We start from the raw sequence: 19,411 nt of genomic DNA, 5'->3' as shown, positions 1-19,411 counted from the left end.
GTCTCATCGGGTTAGGGAAGGATTGGGAAAGAAGTCGGCCGTGCCCTTTCAGAGGAACCATCCCGGCATTTGCCTGGAGTGATTTAGGGAAATCACGGAAAACCTAAATCAGGATGGCCGGACGCGGGATTGAACCGTCGTCCTCCCGAATGCGAGTCCAGTGTCTAACCACTGCGCCACCCCGCTCGGTAATAACTAATTCCCAAATGATAGAGTTGTAGTGCTATGTCTGACAACAGAATCCGATACGAAGGACTAAGTAGGGAGGCAAACTCAACAAATAAGAAATGGGCAATGAATAGCAACAGGAAGACAGCCTATGCCATGCCACTAACTACTGACCATTCTCATTAGGTGTGAAATGTCTCATACTACAACAAGTTTTTGTTTTGGGACTTATGTTCACAGGACTTTTTTTCTAGTTCTGAACAGTACAGTATCTTGTAAGAATAAAAGATACATTTTTTTCAAAACACCACATATACAGAAAGCAGAATGGTACAGTGAAGGGTCTGTGCAAATTATGAAAAGAATAAATTGCAATTCATAATTTAAAACCCACACATTCCTAACCATACTTCATCAAGTAACTACAAAAACAAATAATATAAAGTCCACTAACAAAGTAAATACACAAAACAGAAGCTAAAAACTTGTGGTCTTGTTGTCTGAAAGCTTGTATATGGTGTAAGAGATTAGGATAAACTAACTGGTCCTGCAAGATGGATGGTGCAAGAATGCAGTTTATGCCTCCAGCGGCTTCTTTGCATGCTTATTGCAGTATCGTCTTCTAATTGTAGCAACACTCACTCCTCCATATCTGGCAAGCAAACTGTGCAAAGGGGTCATTCAGTAAATATCAGATTTGTTACAGGCCAAGGAAAGGATTATTTCAGGCAGATACAGAAAAATGGGACAGGAAGTGTGGGACAAATGACATCTCCCTCCTGACAGCCATTTCAACTGTTTTCCAAAACTCAACATTAGTTGGTAAATGACTATACTCAAATTCAGAGTAGTGAACTGCATTAGGGAGAAGTCGATAGGCTAGCACAACAGTCATTAATAGCTAAGAGATTCATAGCATTTTTTAAATACTTTGCAAAATGTATGTCTAAAATCCAAAGGACTTTGTAAGAGGCATAATAATTTACTTATCCATAAACTATAATATTTTGCTATCCTCAACAGTTAGTATCTAGCCTTAATGTTTGATACTTTGCATAACCTGAGTGCCACAGTATCTACATATCATCCCACTTATTTACCTGGCTGATAATCTACCCTATTCTTCAAGAATAAAAATTCTATTTCTAACTCCCCAAGTATGAAACTGTTTTCAACTGCTTACAGGGTGAAAGGTCATTTTAACATAATAAATACTAATAATAATAGTAATTGATATTACTTTGCTCAAGATGGTACTACTACTAATTTAGATTAAATATTACCTATAGTTGATGTTTCTCTCAGTTGACAAATCCCATCGCTCTATTGCTGCAAGCATTCTTCGCAATACTTCTTCTCTTTTTGGAACAGCTAAAGTCCAGGCTGCTGGACCATCAGACGCCATGTGTGACAGGACGCCAGCAGCATTATAACTTACCTAAAATTGCAATGGCATGCTTAGTATGAGATATAATGTGTAAATGATACACTGGAGTAAAATAATGATGTGACTACCCACGTTATAAACACCTGCATGAAAACACATTCAACGAGGGAAAAAAATTATCTTCATTTTAAGGATACTATTTTTTCACCATTTTGTCCCCTCAAGTAAATGAACAAAGGGTAGACAGAGAGCAAGGGCAGCAGGGGTGTGAAGTGTGTACCACAATAAGTCCAATTCACTGCACTACAATATTTTGTTTAATGTGATTCACTTGTGAACAGTCATTGTACAGAAGAATGTTGAAAATTAGATGGCTAGATCACATAACTAATGAGGAGGTACTGAATAGAATTGGGGAGAAAAGAAATTACTGGCACAACCTGACTAGAAGAAGGTATTGGTTGGTAGGACACATTATGGGACATCAAGGAATCATCAATTTAGTACTGGAGGGAAGCAGGATGGGGGTGGGGGGAAATCGTAGAGGGAGACTGAGAAATGAATACAGTAAGCAGATTCAAAAGGACGTAAGCTGCAGCAGTTACTCGGAGATGAAAAGGCTTGCACAGGATAGAGCAGCATGAAGAGCTGCATTAAACTAGCCTTTGGAATGAAGACCAGAACAACAACATCACTATGGCTAGGCAGCAACACAGAGTGCCGTAACTTTTACAATATAATTAGACAAGATAGATCTGAATAAAAACATCAAGAGTTCTCATAGCAATATTAGAATTTTTGTACATCATCTGATACTGTTCAGTCAACTCAAATATGCGTTTACTTTACTACTTAACCTCTTCCATTCCTTTTAAATAAATGTTTCTGCACCTTACACATGATGCACCTGTTCTCTCTCACTGTTCTCACTGTTTACATTCCCATATTGTACGTACTCAGAAGAGCAGGAGCTGTCTGGTCATATCAATTTAAATTTTCCACAAGTTCTCAAAATCTCTTCAGATAAATTAACATCTAATGCTTCATCTCCAACCATCTTGATATCAACAGCACATTAAATCCGAATCTTCCTCCCTTTGTATCATGATTCTTTCATTCCATTTACATCAATTGCTTTTCCAACTGTCTCATATACTTGTAATGACCTCTATTAATATTATTACCAGTGAAAAAAATGCTTCTGTTAGGGCACAAAAATGGTGAACACATTCCTCTTTAAGAGACTCTGACAGAAAAGTGGGGAAGCAGCTGCCTCAATTCTCATTCCACCTTCTTCAACACGAATTTGGCATGGGAATATATTCACGCTCTTTTGATACAGAACATTCCAAACGCTTTTACCCACTCTCTCTCTATAGTTCAGCCTATATACTCAGTATCTCCCTCTCACTGCCACTGTTTATATATCTCTCTTTCCCACTGTCTCATTTTCTTCCCATTGGCACTTTCTCTTGCCTGTCTCTCCCACTGTCACTGTCACTGTCTGCATACCTTTCTCTCACTCTTCATTAGCACTGTCTCCTTCTCTGCCACTTTCAATGTCTCTCTCTCACTGCCATTGCCTTTGTCCCATTCACTTTCTCTCCCACTGCCAATGCCTCTTCTTTCTCATTTACAGTGTGCTGTCTTTCTCTTCAACCACCACTGTCTCCTCTCCATAGTGTCTTAGAATTTGTCTGCTCTGTGTTTTGTCTCTAAACCAGCAAGCTTTAATACACGAGTATAGAGGATGCTGGAAATTGGTCATTTTTCTTAACGCGTGGGCTTAGAGCAATGGGCGGAAAACTGTTAAAAGTCGACCCCCCCCCCTCCAAAACTGGCAGACATGTCGGCTCCTCTCTTTCACTGTCATTGTCTGCACTTTCTCTCGCTCTCTCTCTCTCTCTCTCTCTGTCCCCCCTCCAAATTAACACTGTCTCCTCAATCACTTGCAATGGCTCTTTTTACCTTCCTCTCCCACTGCCAGTGTTTCCTCTCTCTAATTTACACTGTCTCCCGTATTTACAGTATATCCCATTGCCACTGTCTCCTCTCACATTTACCTTGTCCCCTTTTGTGTTTCTTTCCAATTGCCACTGTCTCCACCATATCTCGGCAGCTCAACAGTTATGGTGGGTCAATCTTATTTTTTCCCCTACACCCACATCCAGAGTCCACCCTCCCCTTCACCAACATGTTAAAATTCGCCCATCTGGAGACGGAGTTGAGACCCACCATGCCTATGTATGATCTCCACTCATCTCTCTTTTTCATTTCTCCAGTCTCCTAATCCTTTTGCTCCCCCTGCTACTATCTCCATCCATCTCTCCTTCTCTTTTACTGCCACTGTCTCTTATTGACCATCACTATCTCCTCTCTCTTTTGCTCCCACTGCCATTGTCTTCGTCCATTTAACTACTTCTTTCCCACAATCATCATCTTCTCTCTCGGTCTCTCCCACTGGCACTGTTTCTTCTCTCTTCCACCATCACTCTCTGCTACTCTCTTTCAGCCACAGAAAAATACAAGTATGTTTACATGCCAAAATGTTTGGTGAGAAGGTGGAATGAGGAATGAGGCAGCTCGTTCCCCATTTCTCTTCCAGAATCTTTTTAAAGGCAAACACACTTACCTTTATGGAGCTCTGACAGGGGCATTTTTCCATTGGATTCCTTTTTTCCCTGTTACAGCAGAGTGTGTGCAGCTTATATAATACAAATTCTATAGGTAAGCAAAATTTTGACAGTTTATTTACATTCTTCGACAAATTTACATGTGTTGACACATATAAACAACAAATGAGTATGCATAATATAAGGTTAACACAAAATCATTTGCTTTAAATTTTTTTCTAGATACTTTGCTCATCAATCGCAATTCACTGAAAATTGTTTGCACCTTAAAAAGAGTGAAAATGTTACTTGTAATAAAAGTGGTACCACTGAATGATTTCCAGGTCATGACATCCTGTACAGGCATGAAGTGCCCATTATACACAGACAGCATGTCAAAGTTTTATTGGTGGAAAAAATGCTGACTAAAAATGTAATCTCATGACCCCAGAACCCTTGCTATGACCCCAGAATCCTTGCCATTTGTTACCTCTGACAGTTGAACTACATCTATGCATCCGATTGGATATTACATACCGCATGTGGTTTCAGTTGCCTGAAACTGCAATCATGTGTGTGAGTTGCATTGTTTGTGTGTGTGTGTGTGTGTGTGTGTGTGTGTGTGTGTGTGTGTAGTTGACGAGAAGGCCAATGGTCGAAAGGCTTTAATTGTGAGTGTCTTTTTGTTGTGCCTATCAGCGACTCAGCATCTCTGCTATATGGTGAGTAGCAACTTTCCTTCTCATAATATTGTTACATTCCATCATGGATTTTCCATTGTTTGATAGAGATGAGGGTGGTTGAAATGTTTTAAAAAGTAACAAATTTTAAAACTAAGCTGTATCAATAAACAAGAATTTAAAATATAACACTGGCATTGGGAGAATCACCAAAGACTGTTCATAAAATGCAAACAAAACACAGCAGGCCAAAATGCTGCTAAAGATATGTTTAAAAAAGGGGCCAGATTACTGTGGCCGGCTGCCTACTGAGGAGTGACTGACTACTGAGGAGTGACTGACTAAGCTACTCTGTGACTCACTAAATTCTCACACTTCATATTTTGAGACGGAGCACTGATAACAAACAAAACCCTAAAACATGAACCACACTCGCCTCTACCATTTAAAATAGAGAATGGATCCTGTTGCAGATACAGGTCTGCCCTCAGGTTGTCGTAAAACACACTCAATTAAAATCTGCTGTATATACACACGGGGAACACATTTTTAACACTTTGGTGGTTCCTCGCGCTGTAAGAAAAGCCATATGTTAATGGGTACTGTCCCACTCTGAGACTTGTAATGATTACTTCTTCAGCTTGACATGGACGGAGGGAGGTAATCCACGCTCGAATTGAAGGTTTCACAGACCCCAGCTTATTCTCCTCACTTTCATCTACTGAGCCTCTCACTTAACACTATAAATGTCAAAGGAAGATACTTCCAAACCCAATCAGTCACAGATAATGCACAATTCAACTACTGGGTCTACTCACCTCAATTCCATCACTTGCAGAATCTAGTAAATCTGCAAATACAGAGACAAACTGGCTTGTCATGAGACGTGGCCTCAAACTCTGCACCTCAGCTACATTACCTAAAAGACCCATCATGTTTCTCAACAGTTCTTCTTTATCTGGAAATGTCTAGAATAATAGAACCACAGGCTTTAAAATATAATCATTATTTAGAGAAAAATTGTAAGTAGCAGAAATAAATATTTATGCATACAACACGATAAACAATAAAATGCATACAGTTACAACTATTAGTCGTATTGTGTGTTTCTAGGGCCTTGTCCTCTTATATCATTTTGACAAAAAATAAATTATTGGTTACAGGATATTGGTTTGTAGGAATAAGGGTATAACGTTTCGTATTTCTTCCAGAAAGAAAATTATTTCATATAAAGTAATAACTATAAACAAAAATAATCAATTTTTGAAAAAAATGTAACTGGATAGAAAAAAAACCCTGCTTACAAAATGGCAACAGGAGACACACATAAAAAAGATATAGCCATCTGTAATAACTTTTTAAGTGTGTCCTCCTGCTGTCTGGCAAGTAGATTTTTTGTCTATCCAGTTACATTATAAAGTAATAACTATTGCAGATTATACACTTACATTCCTCATATTAACCTCATAGTTTTTTACTAACTGCAACAGGAAATCATTTACAACAAAAAATGACAAGTAACAGAAATGTAGGAACAAAAGCGGTTTCATAAATGTGTTGGCACATCAAATACTTGCCAGTACTAGATACCATATTTATCAACCAATGCAAGTAAGTAACTGACAGGCAGTGTTTTGCTACACATTCATTTGTTGATTCTTACACTGTGTTCGATATGTCCCATCACGAATGAGAATCATCAGCAATGCACAATGAATCAAAATCTACATTAATAAAATGAAGTAACTGTTAGAAACTGCAGCAATAAAAATTATTTTTTGCTATAGGCACAGACTATTTGTGATTACTCTAGCTAAGCTTTTTGCCAAGATCTCTTATTTTTTTGAATAGGTGGAAATGCTTCACAAAATTGTTCACTAATCACCTTTTAGTGTGATATGAGGATGACTTGTGATTTCTTGGGGTTAAGTTCAATACTCAAGATTCATGGACATTGCCATATTGAACAAATATCATCATACATACATAAAATAGCAAGATCAATGTTCTTAATGATGGCCTTTGATTAAATTGGATGTTATTAGCATAGTGCTATGCACATGAATGGAGCAGAGAGAAATACTGACACATAGTGAGAAAAGACTGAATCCCGGGGGCTACTGACAGCTCAATTCTAAGGTGGATTCTCTGAACCACAGATGACTATTTGGGAACATTGCTGATGGAGCAGTTGCGCCAGTGTGCAGTATCAAAATCCATAAAATAGTTCCTGAAAGCAATCTTCACATACAAACAGAAAAATGGTGGTGCAGGACTGCAATTTATCATAGTTTAGCAGATCTGAGCCTAATATTTGTAGCCAGTTATCCAACTAGGAAAAGGTGAGCTGCAGTTTAACATGGAATCCAAAGAAATGTTTTGTTCTTGTCAAACCCTCTCTACCATTAAAACATAACTGCTAGGTTACAAAAGAAATATATAAAAGAAATCGTACTCCAACCAGGATATGACCCCATGATTTTCTGCTAAAAAGCACACATTTTAGCACTACACTATCAAGCTCAACTTAAACTGTAATTATGAAAACAACACCTTCAATTTAACATGGAATCTGAACCACGTTTTGCTTCTGGTGAATGTCCACATCATTGAGAGGTGAACACTAGGTTTACAGACAACGACAACTCCATAGTCCAACTGTTATTTGAGTCCATGACATTTTGGTTTTCAAGCATGAACATTACTGGTAGACCAATAGACCCAACTTGCACTTTCCTCAAGCTTCATTATTGCCTGGAGTTACGGCAGCTGTACCACTAGATAGCAATGCCATCATTTTCGCAGTGGCATTGGGCTTTATCTCATAACAACTCCGCCAATTTCCACGAAACACACACACACACACACACACACACACACACACACACACAAGCATTGTATGTTTTTATTTACAATTCTGTGGGATTTGCTTAACAGAACATCAAATTTTACATTTCTAAGGAAACTTTAGAATCCTCTGATTTACTATTGACTGATCCAGTACATTATTTTGACAGTTCTCTTGCAGTGCTTGGGAAGATGAGTGAAATTAAAGCTGACACAAATGCCTGTGGATTCACGGAGGAACAATTAGCTTCATTTAACTAAGCAAGGTTGACAATATGTGATACGGAATAAAGTTTTTCACACAGTACAAAGCCTCTTTAAAAGACAACTGGCACCTATTTATGCCTGATAACTGAATGATGGTGTTCCTCATCCACTGAAAGAGTTCTCTTTCTTGAATGATAGTGGTAAAAGGGAAAGAAAGAAAAAGGGGTGGCAAAAAGATAGGAGGGAAAGAAAGACTTCCAGTCACACAGAGCATTGTGTCAACACAAGAGCAAGAGCTGAAAATCTATGCCAGACCGAGACTCGATCCTGGATGCTCTGCTTCTCTAGAACGGTTCTTTTAACTGCCTCGGGCATCCAGACATGCTTTTTGTCAGATCCAAATTCCCAACTTCTGCTCACTGCACAACAACAACCGCTGCCCGTTAACTTCCTATTCGAAGATTTCTAATTCCTGTAAGAGTTTGGATGTTGGCTGTGCATCCACACTATAACTTTTTCATCAAACAGCCTATAGAATCATAGATATGAGAGGTGTCTGTCAGATACCACCCACATCAATCATATCTATAGTTATCTATTCTGTTTTTTCTTCAAATGTTTGTCAAATATTTAGTTAATAAGTGCAGTATTTGAGGTCGATAAATACATGGCGAGTCAGCATTATCTGACAGTTTTTTAAATTTGTAGTACACTGTGACATTTTGAGATGCAGGAACTTCTTGACTTCATGAGATACACAATGAATAGCAGTTTAAATCTTACATGTTAATTCTGACAGAAATTAATCTTTTGTGGAAGATAATGACCTTTAAGTGCTCGCTCTCTTTTTCTGCAGACTCATTGACCCTCTATGCAGAGTTTATAATCACTCACTCTAATGTGTTATGGGGTACAGCACAAATCTCTTGTTCAAAGGCATCCTTTAATTGAAGCACAGAATGTGGATCATTGATGCACACTTTGTTCTTGAGGGAAATGCACAAGAAAAAATCACATGGGCTAAGATCAGGAGAGTGATGTGGGCAGTCAACATAGCCTCTTTTGGAAATCATTTTCATCAGAAACAACTTCCTTACTTTGGCCATACAAACATTAAAAGTGTTAGCTGTTGCACCATCTTGCTGAAACCAAACATTTCGACAATTTGTGCCACAGCGATGAAGTTTTAGGACGCAAAATTCATGCACCATGGTCAAATAACACTCACAGTTTATGGTGATGGCTCACCCATTTTCTTTGAAGAAATAAGGTTCTGTGACATCAAATTTCCCTAATCCAGTCCACATTGTAACTCTACCGCAATCTGATGGGTGCTGGTGAGTGTTGCTTGGGAACCAATAACCACAGTTTTGTTTAATAACACTGCTGTCTAGGAAAAAAAATAAGCCCCGTCTGACATTAAAATCATAACAACAGGTTTTTCCTGCAACATCTCTTACTACCTCAGCAAAATGCCTCGTCCTCACAATATCTTGAGGCTTCCACTCCTGAACAATAGGAATTATGTAGTGCTGAAAGCTTAGATTATGCAAAGTGCATCAGACGGCTGAATTTGGTAACCCAATACACTGAGTGTCTCATCTTGCAGATCAGCTGGGGCTGTGTTGAATTGCATCACATAGAACTTTCAACATTTTCAAATGACATGGCCTTCTTTGTACTGCATCCCATAACGCCCCCCCCCCCCCCCCAATTCAGAACCTGTCTCATGAAAGTTCTTAGCTCACAGCACAATGGTACTGTGGATTCGAAATGCACCATTGTGTGGGACCTTGAATTGGTGAGAGAACTTCCTCTGAGTGGTGATCAAAGATTCTGCATTTTTAAAGAATATCTCTATGGGTGACACAGTGTTGCACTGTCCACCTCTCCACTGTAACTAAACTGCTACTGCAGGGGAAAACAATGAGTCCAAGTGAACCCTACCATTACACTGACTCATCCGCTATTACTAGATTCAAAAACATAAGGTAACACTGACTCAGTGTTTTAGCACCTAAACATCCATACTCTATTAATTATGATGTTGTGTGACTGCTGCCATTATCATTTTGAGTGTGCCAACATTAGTTGTTCCTAATATTTTTCTCTGCTCCTGATATTTACTGATGTTGTAATTTCTGTTGCCCAAATTTTGTCAATTTTTTATTTCTAATTACATAGTCCTGTAGCTCTCATTATCCTTCTTGGCTTCGTTACACATGATCCAAATCTTCCCTCCACAATTGAATTATTTTCTCTTTCTTTTGTGTTATTCTTTTCAACAAAGATAACAGAATGCCTGGCATTCAATTTTCTTAACATGCCTGATGCAAAGAGACAATTATCTCTTTTTATCTTACAGAAAACATAACAAAATAAAAGAAGGCAAGAGAGCAAGTAAAACTCTGGTATTTTCTTGACATTGGCACAACTGCTACAGTTGTAGCTTTTGGTAAAAACCGGAAGAAGTCAATCACACAGTTGTTCTGAAAATGGATAGGAATCTTTGCATTAACTAACGAGAAGAGAAACCAGTGATCATAGTCTTAAGGTAACATTAACATTATAAACTTACTTCAGAAAATCAGTACTGTAAACATCAAATTTCCTCCACCACATTTTAAGTTCTACATGTCAACAATATACACCAGAAATACACTGAGGTGAAAAAAGTAACGGGATAGTAACAAGCAGATATACAGATGACAGTAGTATTGCGTACACAAGGTATAAAAAGGGAGTGCATTGGCAAGGCTGTCATTTGTAATCAGGTGATTCAGGCAAAAAGGTTTCCGGCATGTTTATGAGCACATGATGGGAATTAACAGACTTTGAACATGAAATGGTAGTTGGAGTTAGACACATGGGACATTCCATTTCAGAACTCATTAGAGAATTCAATATTCCAAGATCCACGGTGTCAAGAGTATACCAAGAATACCAGTTTCAGGCATTACCTCTCACCACAGACAATGCAGCGACCGGCGGCCTTCACTTCATGACTGAGAGGAGCAGTGTTTGCATAGAGTTGTCAGTAAAACAGACAAGTTACATTGCATGAAATAACCACAGAAATCAATGTGGGATGTATGACGAATGTATTCATAAGGACAGTGCAGCAAACTTTGGTGCTAATGGGCTACAGGAGCAGATACCCAATGTGATTGCCTTTGCTAACCGTATTGACATCACCTGCAGTGCCTCTCCTGAGCTTGTAACCTTATCAGCTGAACCCTAGATGACTCAAAAACTGTGGTGTGGTCAGATGAGCCCTGATTTCAGTTGGTAAGAGCTGACAGTACGGTTTGAGCGTGGCGCACACACCACGAAGCCATGGACTCCAGCTGTCAACAAGACACTGTGCAAGATGGTGGTGGCTCCATAATGGTGTGAACTGTGTTTGCAAGAAATAGACTGGATCCTCTGGTCCAACTGAACTGATCGCTGACTAGAAATAGTTAAGTTCGCCTACTTGGAGATCATTTGTAGCCATTCATGGACTTCACGTTCCCAAAAAACAATGGAACTTTTATGGATGACTATGTGCCATGTAACCGGACCACAATTGTCCATGACTGGTTTGAAGAACATTCTGGACAATTTGAATGAATGATTTACTCACTCAGATTGCCCAACACGAATCCCATCAAACATTTAAGGGACGTAATCAAGAGGTCAGTTTGTGCACAAAATCCTGCACTGGCAACACTTTTGCATAAATATTGAGCCATGCTGGCTCTATAGCCATCCATATGGCATGGGACTTCCAATGACTTGTTGAATCCATGCCTCATGAGCCGCTGCACCACAGCAGCCAAAAGGAGGTCCAACATGCTATTAGGAGGTATCACATGACTTTTCTCACCTCAATGTGATATGATGTACTGTAGTACACAATTAAACAAGAAATTGATCAATTTGAATGTTGCCAACTTACTTAAATTTTTCCATACTTACACTCAAGCATCCAAGAAAGAACTCCATTCCTCTTCCATCAAGAAACCTTTGGCAGTTGATGGCTGTCTCATCAGTAACATTCCACATGGTCGACCACGCAACTTCCAAAACATCATCACACACCTTTCGAGACAGTCTGTCTTCAATTAATGCTAGCATCCTCTAATGAAATAAACAATGTATGAGTATGTGTGCACTAATGCACTACTTCTGTTGCAATATATATGCATCTACACACATCACAAAAAGTTTTGCACTACCCCGGTTCCGAGAACTCCTGAAGACAGACATTGACTGTGGATATTGTATCACAGACACAGTCCCTTTGACTGTTCAGAGATGTCACTAAACCTGCCCAAAGATGTAAACAAACATGCATGAGCAGCGCCTATTAGACGGAGGGGGTCTGACAGCCTATTGGTTCCAGTCATTCCACCAGGAAAGAGGTACACGGCTCATGTTGTCTGTACTTCAACCATGCCTAGACCGTCAATACTGCGGTTCGATCACGTCCATAGGCCATCCAAGGGCTACTACTGAAGTGGATGACTACCACCTACGGATTATGGTTTGGAGGAACCCCGTCAGCAATGCCACCATGTTGAATAATGCTTTTTGTGCAGCCACAGGACACTGTGTTATGACTCAAACTGTGCACAATAGGCTGCATGATGCACAAGTTCACTCCCAACGTACATGGCGAGGTCCATTTTTGCAACCATGCACCATGCAGTGCGGCACAGATGGGCCCAACAACATGCAGAATGGACCGCTCAGGATTGGCATCACGTTTTCTTCACCGATGAGTGTCGCATATGCCTTCAACCAGACAATCGTCGGAGACTTGTTTGGCGGCAACCCAGTCAGGCTGAACACCTTAGACACACAGTCCAGCGAGTGCAGCAAGGCGGAGGTTCCCTTCTGTTTTGGGGTGGCATTATGTGGGGCCGGCATACGCTGCTGGTGGTCATGGAAGGCATCGTAATGGCTGTAAGATACGTGAATGCCATCCTCTGACCATATCGGCAGCATATTGGCGAGGCATTCGTCTTCATGGATGACAATTCGCACCCCCATCGTGCACATCTTGTAAATGACTTCCTTCAGGATAATGACATCGCTCGACTAGGCTGGCCAGCATGTTCTCCAGACGTGAACCCTATCGACCATGCCTGGGATAGATTGAAAAGGGCTGTTTATGGACGACATGATGCAACAACCACTCTGAGGGATATATGCCAAATCATCATTGAGGAGTGGGACAATCTGGACCAACAGTGCCTTGATGAATTTGTGGATAGTATGCCACAACGAATACAGGCATGCATCAATGCAAGAGGACGTGCTACTGGATATTAGAGGTACTGGTGTGTACAGCAATCTGGACCACCACCTCTGAAGGTCTTGCTGTATGGTGGTATAACATGCAATGTGTGGTTTTCATGAGCAATAAAAAGGGCAGAAATGATGTTTATGTCAATCTCTATTCCAGTTTTCGGTACAGGTTCCAGAACTCTCGGAACCAAGGTGATGCAAAACTTTTTTTTAATGCGTGTATAATAAATAAAATATAATAAACACACAACAGCTACTGGACTGTCTGTAGATTGTCATTTTTGCTATAATTAATGGAATTCCAGAAATAACTCCAAGAATGTTTTCCAAGTAGGTGAAAGATAAAATGAGTGAAGGTCAATACTGTTCAAGATATACAAAATACTTTTAGAGGGCAAAGTAAGAAATAAATTTTAAAAGTGTAATTATCAATCCAGTTCATACTACACAGAACAGTACTTGTGTCTAAAGCATGAATCAGTCTTCTTCATGACAAGAATATTATGAATATTTGCAACAATCGTATGAGTTTCCTTATTTCCACACACAAATTAAGCTAAGAACAAAATCCTTTGACATAACCCATAAGTTTCTTAATGTGTATAAAGTTTCTAAATTCATGTTAACCACTGGTACTTTGATGTATATCACTCATACCTAAACAATTATTGCAACAACATCAACAACAACATTAAAACTAAGAAAAAAAAAAACAAAAAAAAGCATTTGCTTACAACCACAAATGCAGTTTTTTAAATTAAATTCAAAAAGGTCATTTGAAATGCAATTTTTTGCATTACAAAGTTGCAATAGAGTAAAGTTGATGTATGACAATCGCCTCTTTTATACCATCAAATGAAAGAACATTTGTGACAAAGATTTTCTAATGTGCTATCAGAAAGTTGAACATTCATTTATCCTACACACTGTGATAAGGACTGAGTGCTTCATTCAACACTTCACTACCAGAAACAAGAGAAAATTAATGGAATAGAGCAATCCAAGTTACTCTGTCTGATGGAAATTCAAGAAGATGGCACAAGCAGGAAAAATATGTAAAATAACAGAAAGACAACTACTCATCTATAGCAGATTTGATGCTTGGAGCACAGAAATGCCTAACAGAATAAAGCATTCACACTCGCTTTCGAGCACTAGCTCTTTTTCTAGCAAAAGTGCAAACATTCACACACGCACCATCACACAGACACCACAAACACAATGTAGTGGAAATGGCATGACTAGTAGTTACTGATACTACTGAAAACAAATGCCTGAGCTGATGGAGGTGGGGAAGGGATAGGGAAGGATGTGGGGAGGAGGTAAGGAGGGAATGTCAGGCAAGATGCAATTCTTTTGACAGATGACTCCGTGAAGTATGTGGAAGAGAGACAATAAGTGAGTAAGGTGGAGATTGTGACCCCCTTCTCAGCCAAGTAGTGTCCTACCCACTAACTTTCTGCCATGAGAGCACACAGTTAATGCTGCCTAGTGCTACTAAAGACTAGAACAAAAATGCTTTGGCACATTCTCATTTGGTGTCATCCTACTGAGTGGAAATTCCCACTTACCATAAGCTACAGCATCTCAAGCTGAGGTTGTGGAATTGGGTAATTGTCAGCTATCATGGCCAAAATAAAGCTTTGCTTTGGGGCAGCCTGTTGCCATGTTTAAATGAAGTGTACAAAGTCTAAGACTGGTATTTCTGCAAGATGTTCCAATAATACACATGATGCTTTGTTACAAAAGCCTGTGTGGCTCCTGATGACATGTAAAAGTGGCAAAGGTTGTACTTTATTTACATAGTGTCCAATAGAAATATTAGGATACAGGAACACTGAACTAGTGTTTTATGCAAAGCAGAAGGGAAATCACATAGATGACAGGAATGATCATTCAAAGCAAAAAACTCTAGTAAACTTGGGGTCTAAAATGCATACTTTAAGCTGTATGAAAACAACTTCATCTTCGATACTATGAAAAAGATCTCTTCTAATGTGATCTTGTGATGGTTTGCCTTCTTTGTTTCTTCGTTTGTTGTCCTCAGTGTCAACGTACTGCATTGTGATACTGGCTGAAAAATGGGGTGTGGAAGTACAACACGGACTACTTTAAATAATGTAGCAGACAGGTGCACAGTTGCATTTCACAGTAGTTTACTTTCACTGTTCCCTGTTGGTGGCAAAATGTAGCTTATTCATGATTCAACTGTAACTATGCTTTTGCATGATTTTTGCCTAGTACCACATATCATGCCACTGTAGGTTAACAGATGACAGCCACCAAAGCCCCAGTTAATCTAAATTATAAAATAAAAATGTAACTTGTAATGCAGTAAAATGGAAGATACTTTCACTTTACTGGTTATGTGAAGTATACTGTTGACTACACTCCATAATAAATTTACAACATATGCTGTTAGAACACAATCTTTTCCTTACTTCACGATATGATCAGTTTTCAGAAGTCTTCAATTCTTTCTTCCACTTACCTACTCCCCACATAATAACCTGCCTTCTTTGAGTCTTCGAAGTCCATTCCTCTAGCAAATGTTCACCATTAAATTCCACATTCTTTACTTTTCTTTGTCTTCTCCTATCACAGTTTTTGGTACACATGTCTTCCAGAATTATCTCTCTTGTTTCTCCACTTTACCTCTTCAGTGCCACTATATTTCATGTTAAACTTGCACTAAATTACTTACAATAGGTCTTAAATGCATGCATTATTTTGTCCAGTATGGCTTGAGAACTAAGATGTCGACTAAAATATTAATAATGAAAAAACGCTGGAAATAGCCACAATTTTTTAGAGTGAATGAATATTTGAAAGAAGTATTAGGCAAAGACCATTTTTACATGATGACATCCATTTTTTCTGTAATTTTAAATGCCCTCAAGATGAGAAATATTACTTTATCTTAAAAACAGAGCAAACTGCAATGGCACAAAAAAAAAAAAAAAAAAAAAAAAAAAAAAAAAAAAAAAAAAAAAAAAAAGAGAGAGAAGAAGAAGACTGCTCGTATTACTTAAGGAACTCCTTGTCATGAAGTAGTGAGTGCCCATCAGCACGCCCAAGGATTGGGTAGTGCCTGGTAGTGCTATTGCACTACACTCAGGTCTTGAACCACAAATGGGTGAGATGTTTGTCCAACCCTGCCTGCATGCGCTCAGCAGAGGCGCGTGGTTGCTTACGTTATGACCAGACTTCCTTATGACACATGCGTGAGCTATTTGCCCATTACTACCCCCTTTTCTCGCACTACCCAACTGCCTATGGACAGTTGCTGGAGCTGGAACAGCCTGTACTAGAATGTGACCCTGCATTGTATCCTTGTGCCGACAAGTTTCATCAAAGTTGATCAGCTCTGTAGCAGCAAACCAGACATTCCTTCCACCACATCATAAAATGTCAAGCACAAGATCTTGCACAAATGAAATAAATCTATAAAGAATTTGTGCACTTAAAAAATATGTTCAGTCACTAGCGTTTAGCCTCAAAAGTAGGCACCCATTTGAAACTATACACATCTGCATTTAATTAATTATTCATTTATTTTTATTAATTTACATTTTTTTGCATGGAGCCATCACAATGATAAGAAATAATAGTAAGACAATAATTACACATACAAAATACGTTACATACTACAAGTGTTACACTTTATATTTATTTTATACATTTCTTAAATTACAGTTGATATACTACTGGTTCATGCTACTGTTAGTGTTGGAATGGATACAAACATTTTTCTCCAGAATGAGATTTTCACTCTGTAGCGGAGTGTGCGCTTATATGAAACTTCCTGGAAGATTAAAACTGTGTGCCGGACCGAGACTCGAACTCGGGACCTTTGCCTTTCGCGGGCAAGTGCTCTACCAACTGAGCTACCCAAGCACGATTCACGCCCCGTCCTCACAGTATCACTTCTGCCAGTATCTCGTCTCCTACCTTCCAAACTTTACAGAAGCTCTTCTGCGAACCTTGCAGAACTAGCACTCCTGAAAGAAAGGATACTGTGGAGACATGGCTTAGCCACAGCCTGGGGGATGTTTCCAGAATGAGATTTCCATTCTGCAGCGGAGTGTGTGCTGATATGAAACTTCCTGGCAGATTAAAACTGTGTGCCGGACCGGGACTCGAACTCGGGACCTTTGCCTTTCGCGGGCAAGTTTGGAAGGTAGGAGACGAGATACTGGCAGAAGTGAAGGTGTGAGGACGGGGCGTGAGTCGTGCTTGGGTAGCTCAGTTGGTAGAGCACTTGCCTGCGAAAGGCAAAGGTCCCGAGTTCGAGTCTCAGTCCGGCACACAGTTTTCATCTGCCAGGAAGTTTCAAACATTTTTCTATTAGAAAAGATATTAGTTTTGTTTTAAAACCATTCCCTATATGAGTTTTGAGAGATTTGGGTAGTTTGTTAAACCAAAATCAAACCATTGATGTATGGGCTTCTGTCTGTCATTTTTAATGTTGTTCTTTTGTGTAAATTGTTGAATTTTGCCCTGGTGGTGTAATCATATACATCGCTGCACTTGACTCCCCATTATACAAAAGATTTCTGCAAGGTGTTTTATGCAAGACTGCTTACGAGATCTGCCATTTTCGCACTTCAGAAAGGCACAAGAACACTACATCCAATATCATCAACTTATCACAATATATACAAACAGTTCAAGGTCAAAAGACAGTCAAAAAATTTTCTGCAATGTGAGCAGCCAAATTCCTTTTGTGCTGAGGTAGAATACTGCTTTCTGTGTACCATGTTCCCTTATGACAGAGATTAAGGCCTCTTGAAATAGACCTTCACTTTCAAATGTTAGTACATGTGAATCAATAAGGTAGTGCACAAAATAGAAAGTTAATCAATTTGAGTTAGCATAAACCAAGTATACTTTGCATTTTTTCCTTGACATATTGTTCTAACATTTCTGCAGTTCTCCCATATTTGATATAAAGATTTTGCTTTTTGCATGGATCCTGTCAAAGCTATGCTGATTGATTTGTATATAGTCTGGCCATTATAAATTTCTGAATCTCATATTTATACACTAAAAAGATATGGTGCAAAAATCATCACAGGTGGAGGATACTTTGTACCAGTTTAAAGATTCAATGGAAAAAAGCAAGGTGACTTTGCATTATATTTACCCATACTGACAATCTTAAGTGAGTGCAAAAGTTTGCAATATATTAAAAGCTAAAAAATTATAAAATTAGTCAGTTTTTCTAAAACAATTATCAGGATTCAATTTACATATAAAATTAATTCTATTATGTCATACTGAAATATCTACAATTTCTGAGTTGTTTAGGAGGTTTAATGGACCTCAAAAGAATCTTCCTAACTGAAAATATCAGTGGTTCCAGGTCACTTCTAAGATTTATTTGATCTTTGCAAGGAAGAAACCACTACTTCTTCCTTGTTACACATAACTATTTTGCCTGAAAAAGATTCATTTTCATTTGGAAAGATTATGAATTCCCCACATATTCCCTTCAGAGGTAGTAAATTTCCAGAAATTTAATCTTTGTCTAACTCTGAGTTGATCTTCTAAGCAAATGCTGACTAATATTTTCTAATTCAGATTCTGAATCTGTTAAACCAGTTAGGTACTCTATCTTTTCGCTAACAAACATTTTTCTCTTCATAACTAACATCTTTTTCTCCAACTCATTTCCTTTCCTAACACAATTAGTATTATAACTATTTGCATCAGCAATTTCTGAGAGACAGCTTTCAAGAGCAACTCCTACAATTGACATTAACCTTCAGGATGAAAGTGAATTTTGCATGATGTGTCACTGCCAAGTAACATAGATTGATGAAACCTGGGCCATACACAGAAAGAACTGGTACAGTATAGTACAGACAGAAACTGAAAGAAATACGCAGAGAGGTGAACAAAAATGAGAGTTTTATTCAAAGACAATAATTACATCGAAGATTATGCAATTCCTAACTTTTGTCTGGACATTACCAAATGTGGGAGATCATTCTTGTGTGTAATCACCGTGGACAACAATGCATGTTCTATATTGAGCTGCCATGCTGTCCACAAAGTTGGTAAGGGTTCTTGTGTAGGGTGTCCCATTCCTCCACCAGCGTGCCTGATAGCTATGCTGGATGGTCGTTGATGTATATGGACGTGCTGCAATATGTATACCCAAAGGATCGAATATGTGCTTCATGGGATTTAAGTTGGGGAAACTGGCAGAC

The 19,411-nt window shown here is 38.9% G+C and overlaps 1 protein-coding gene across 2 annotated transcripts in view; it reads right to left on the bottom strand.

The window, feature by feature from the left end:
• LOC126248413 (protein zer-1 homolog) overlaps positions 1-19,411 on the bottom strand; it is a 171,780-nt gene that overhangs the window by 26,340 nt on the left and 126,029 nt on the right. For both annotated transcript variants that reach the window (XM_049949387.1, XM_049949379.1), the window contains exons 8-10: positions 11,862-12,023; positions 5,666-5,815; positions 1,452-1,606 (exon numbers count right to left, since the gene is read on the bottom strand). In XM_049949387.1, the coding sequence (XP_049805344.1) occupies positions 1,452-1,606; positions 5,666-5,815; positions 11,862-12,023 (467 nt within the window). The remainder of the gene's footprint in view (positions 1-1,451; positions 1,607-5,665; positions 5,816-11,861; positions 12,024-19,411) is intronic.

This window comes from Schistocerca nitens, chromosome 1, assembly GCF_023898315.1.
Source record: "Schistocerca nitens isolate TAMUIC-IGC-003100 chromosome 1, iqSchNite1.1, whole genome shotgun sequence".
Classification (NCBI taxonomy): Eukaryota; Metazoa; Arthropoda; class Insecta; order Orthoptera; family Acrididae; genus Schistocerca; species Schistocerca nitens.
Note: the sequence above shows the minus strand (reverse complement) of the source record. Positions and strands in the feature narration are given on the sequence as shown.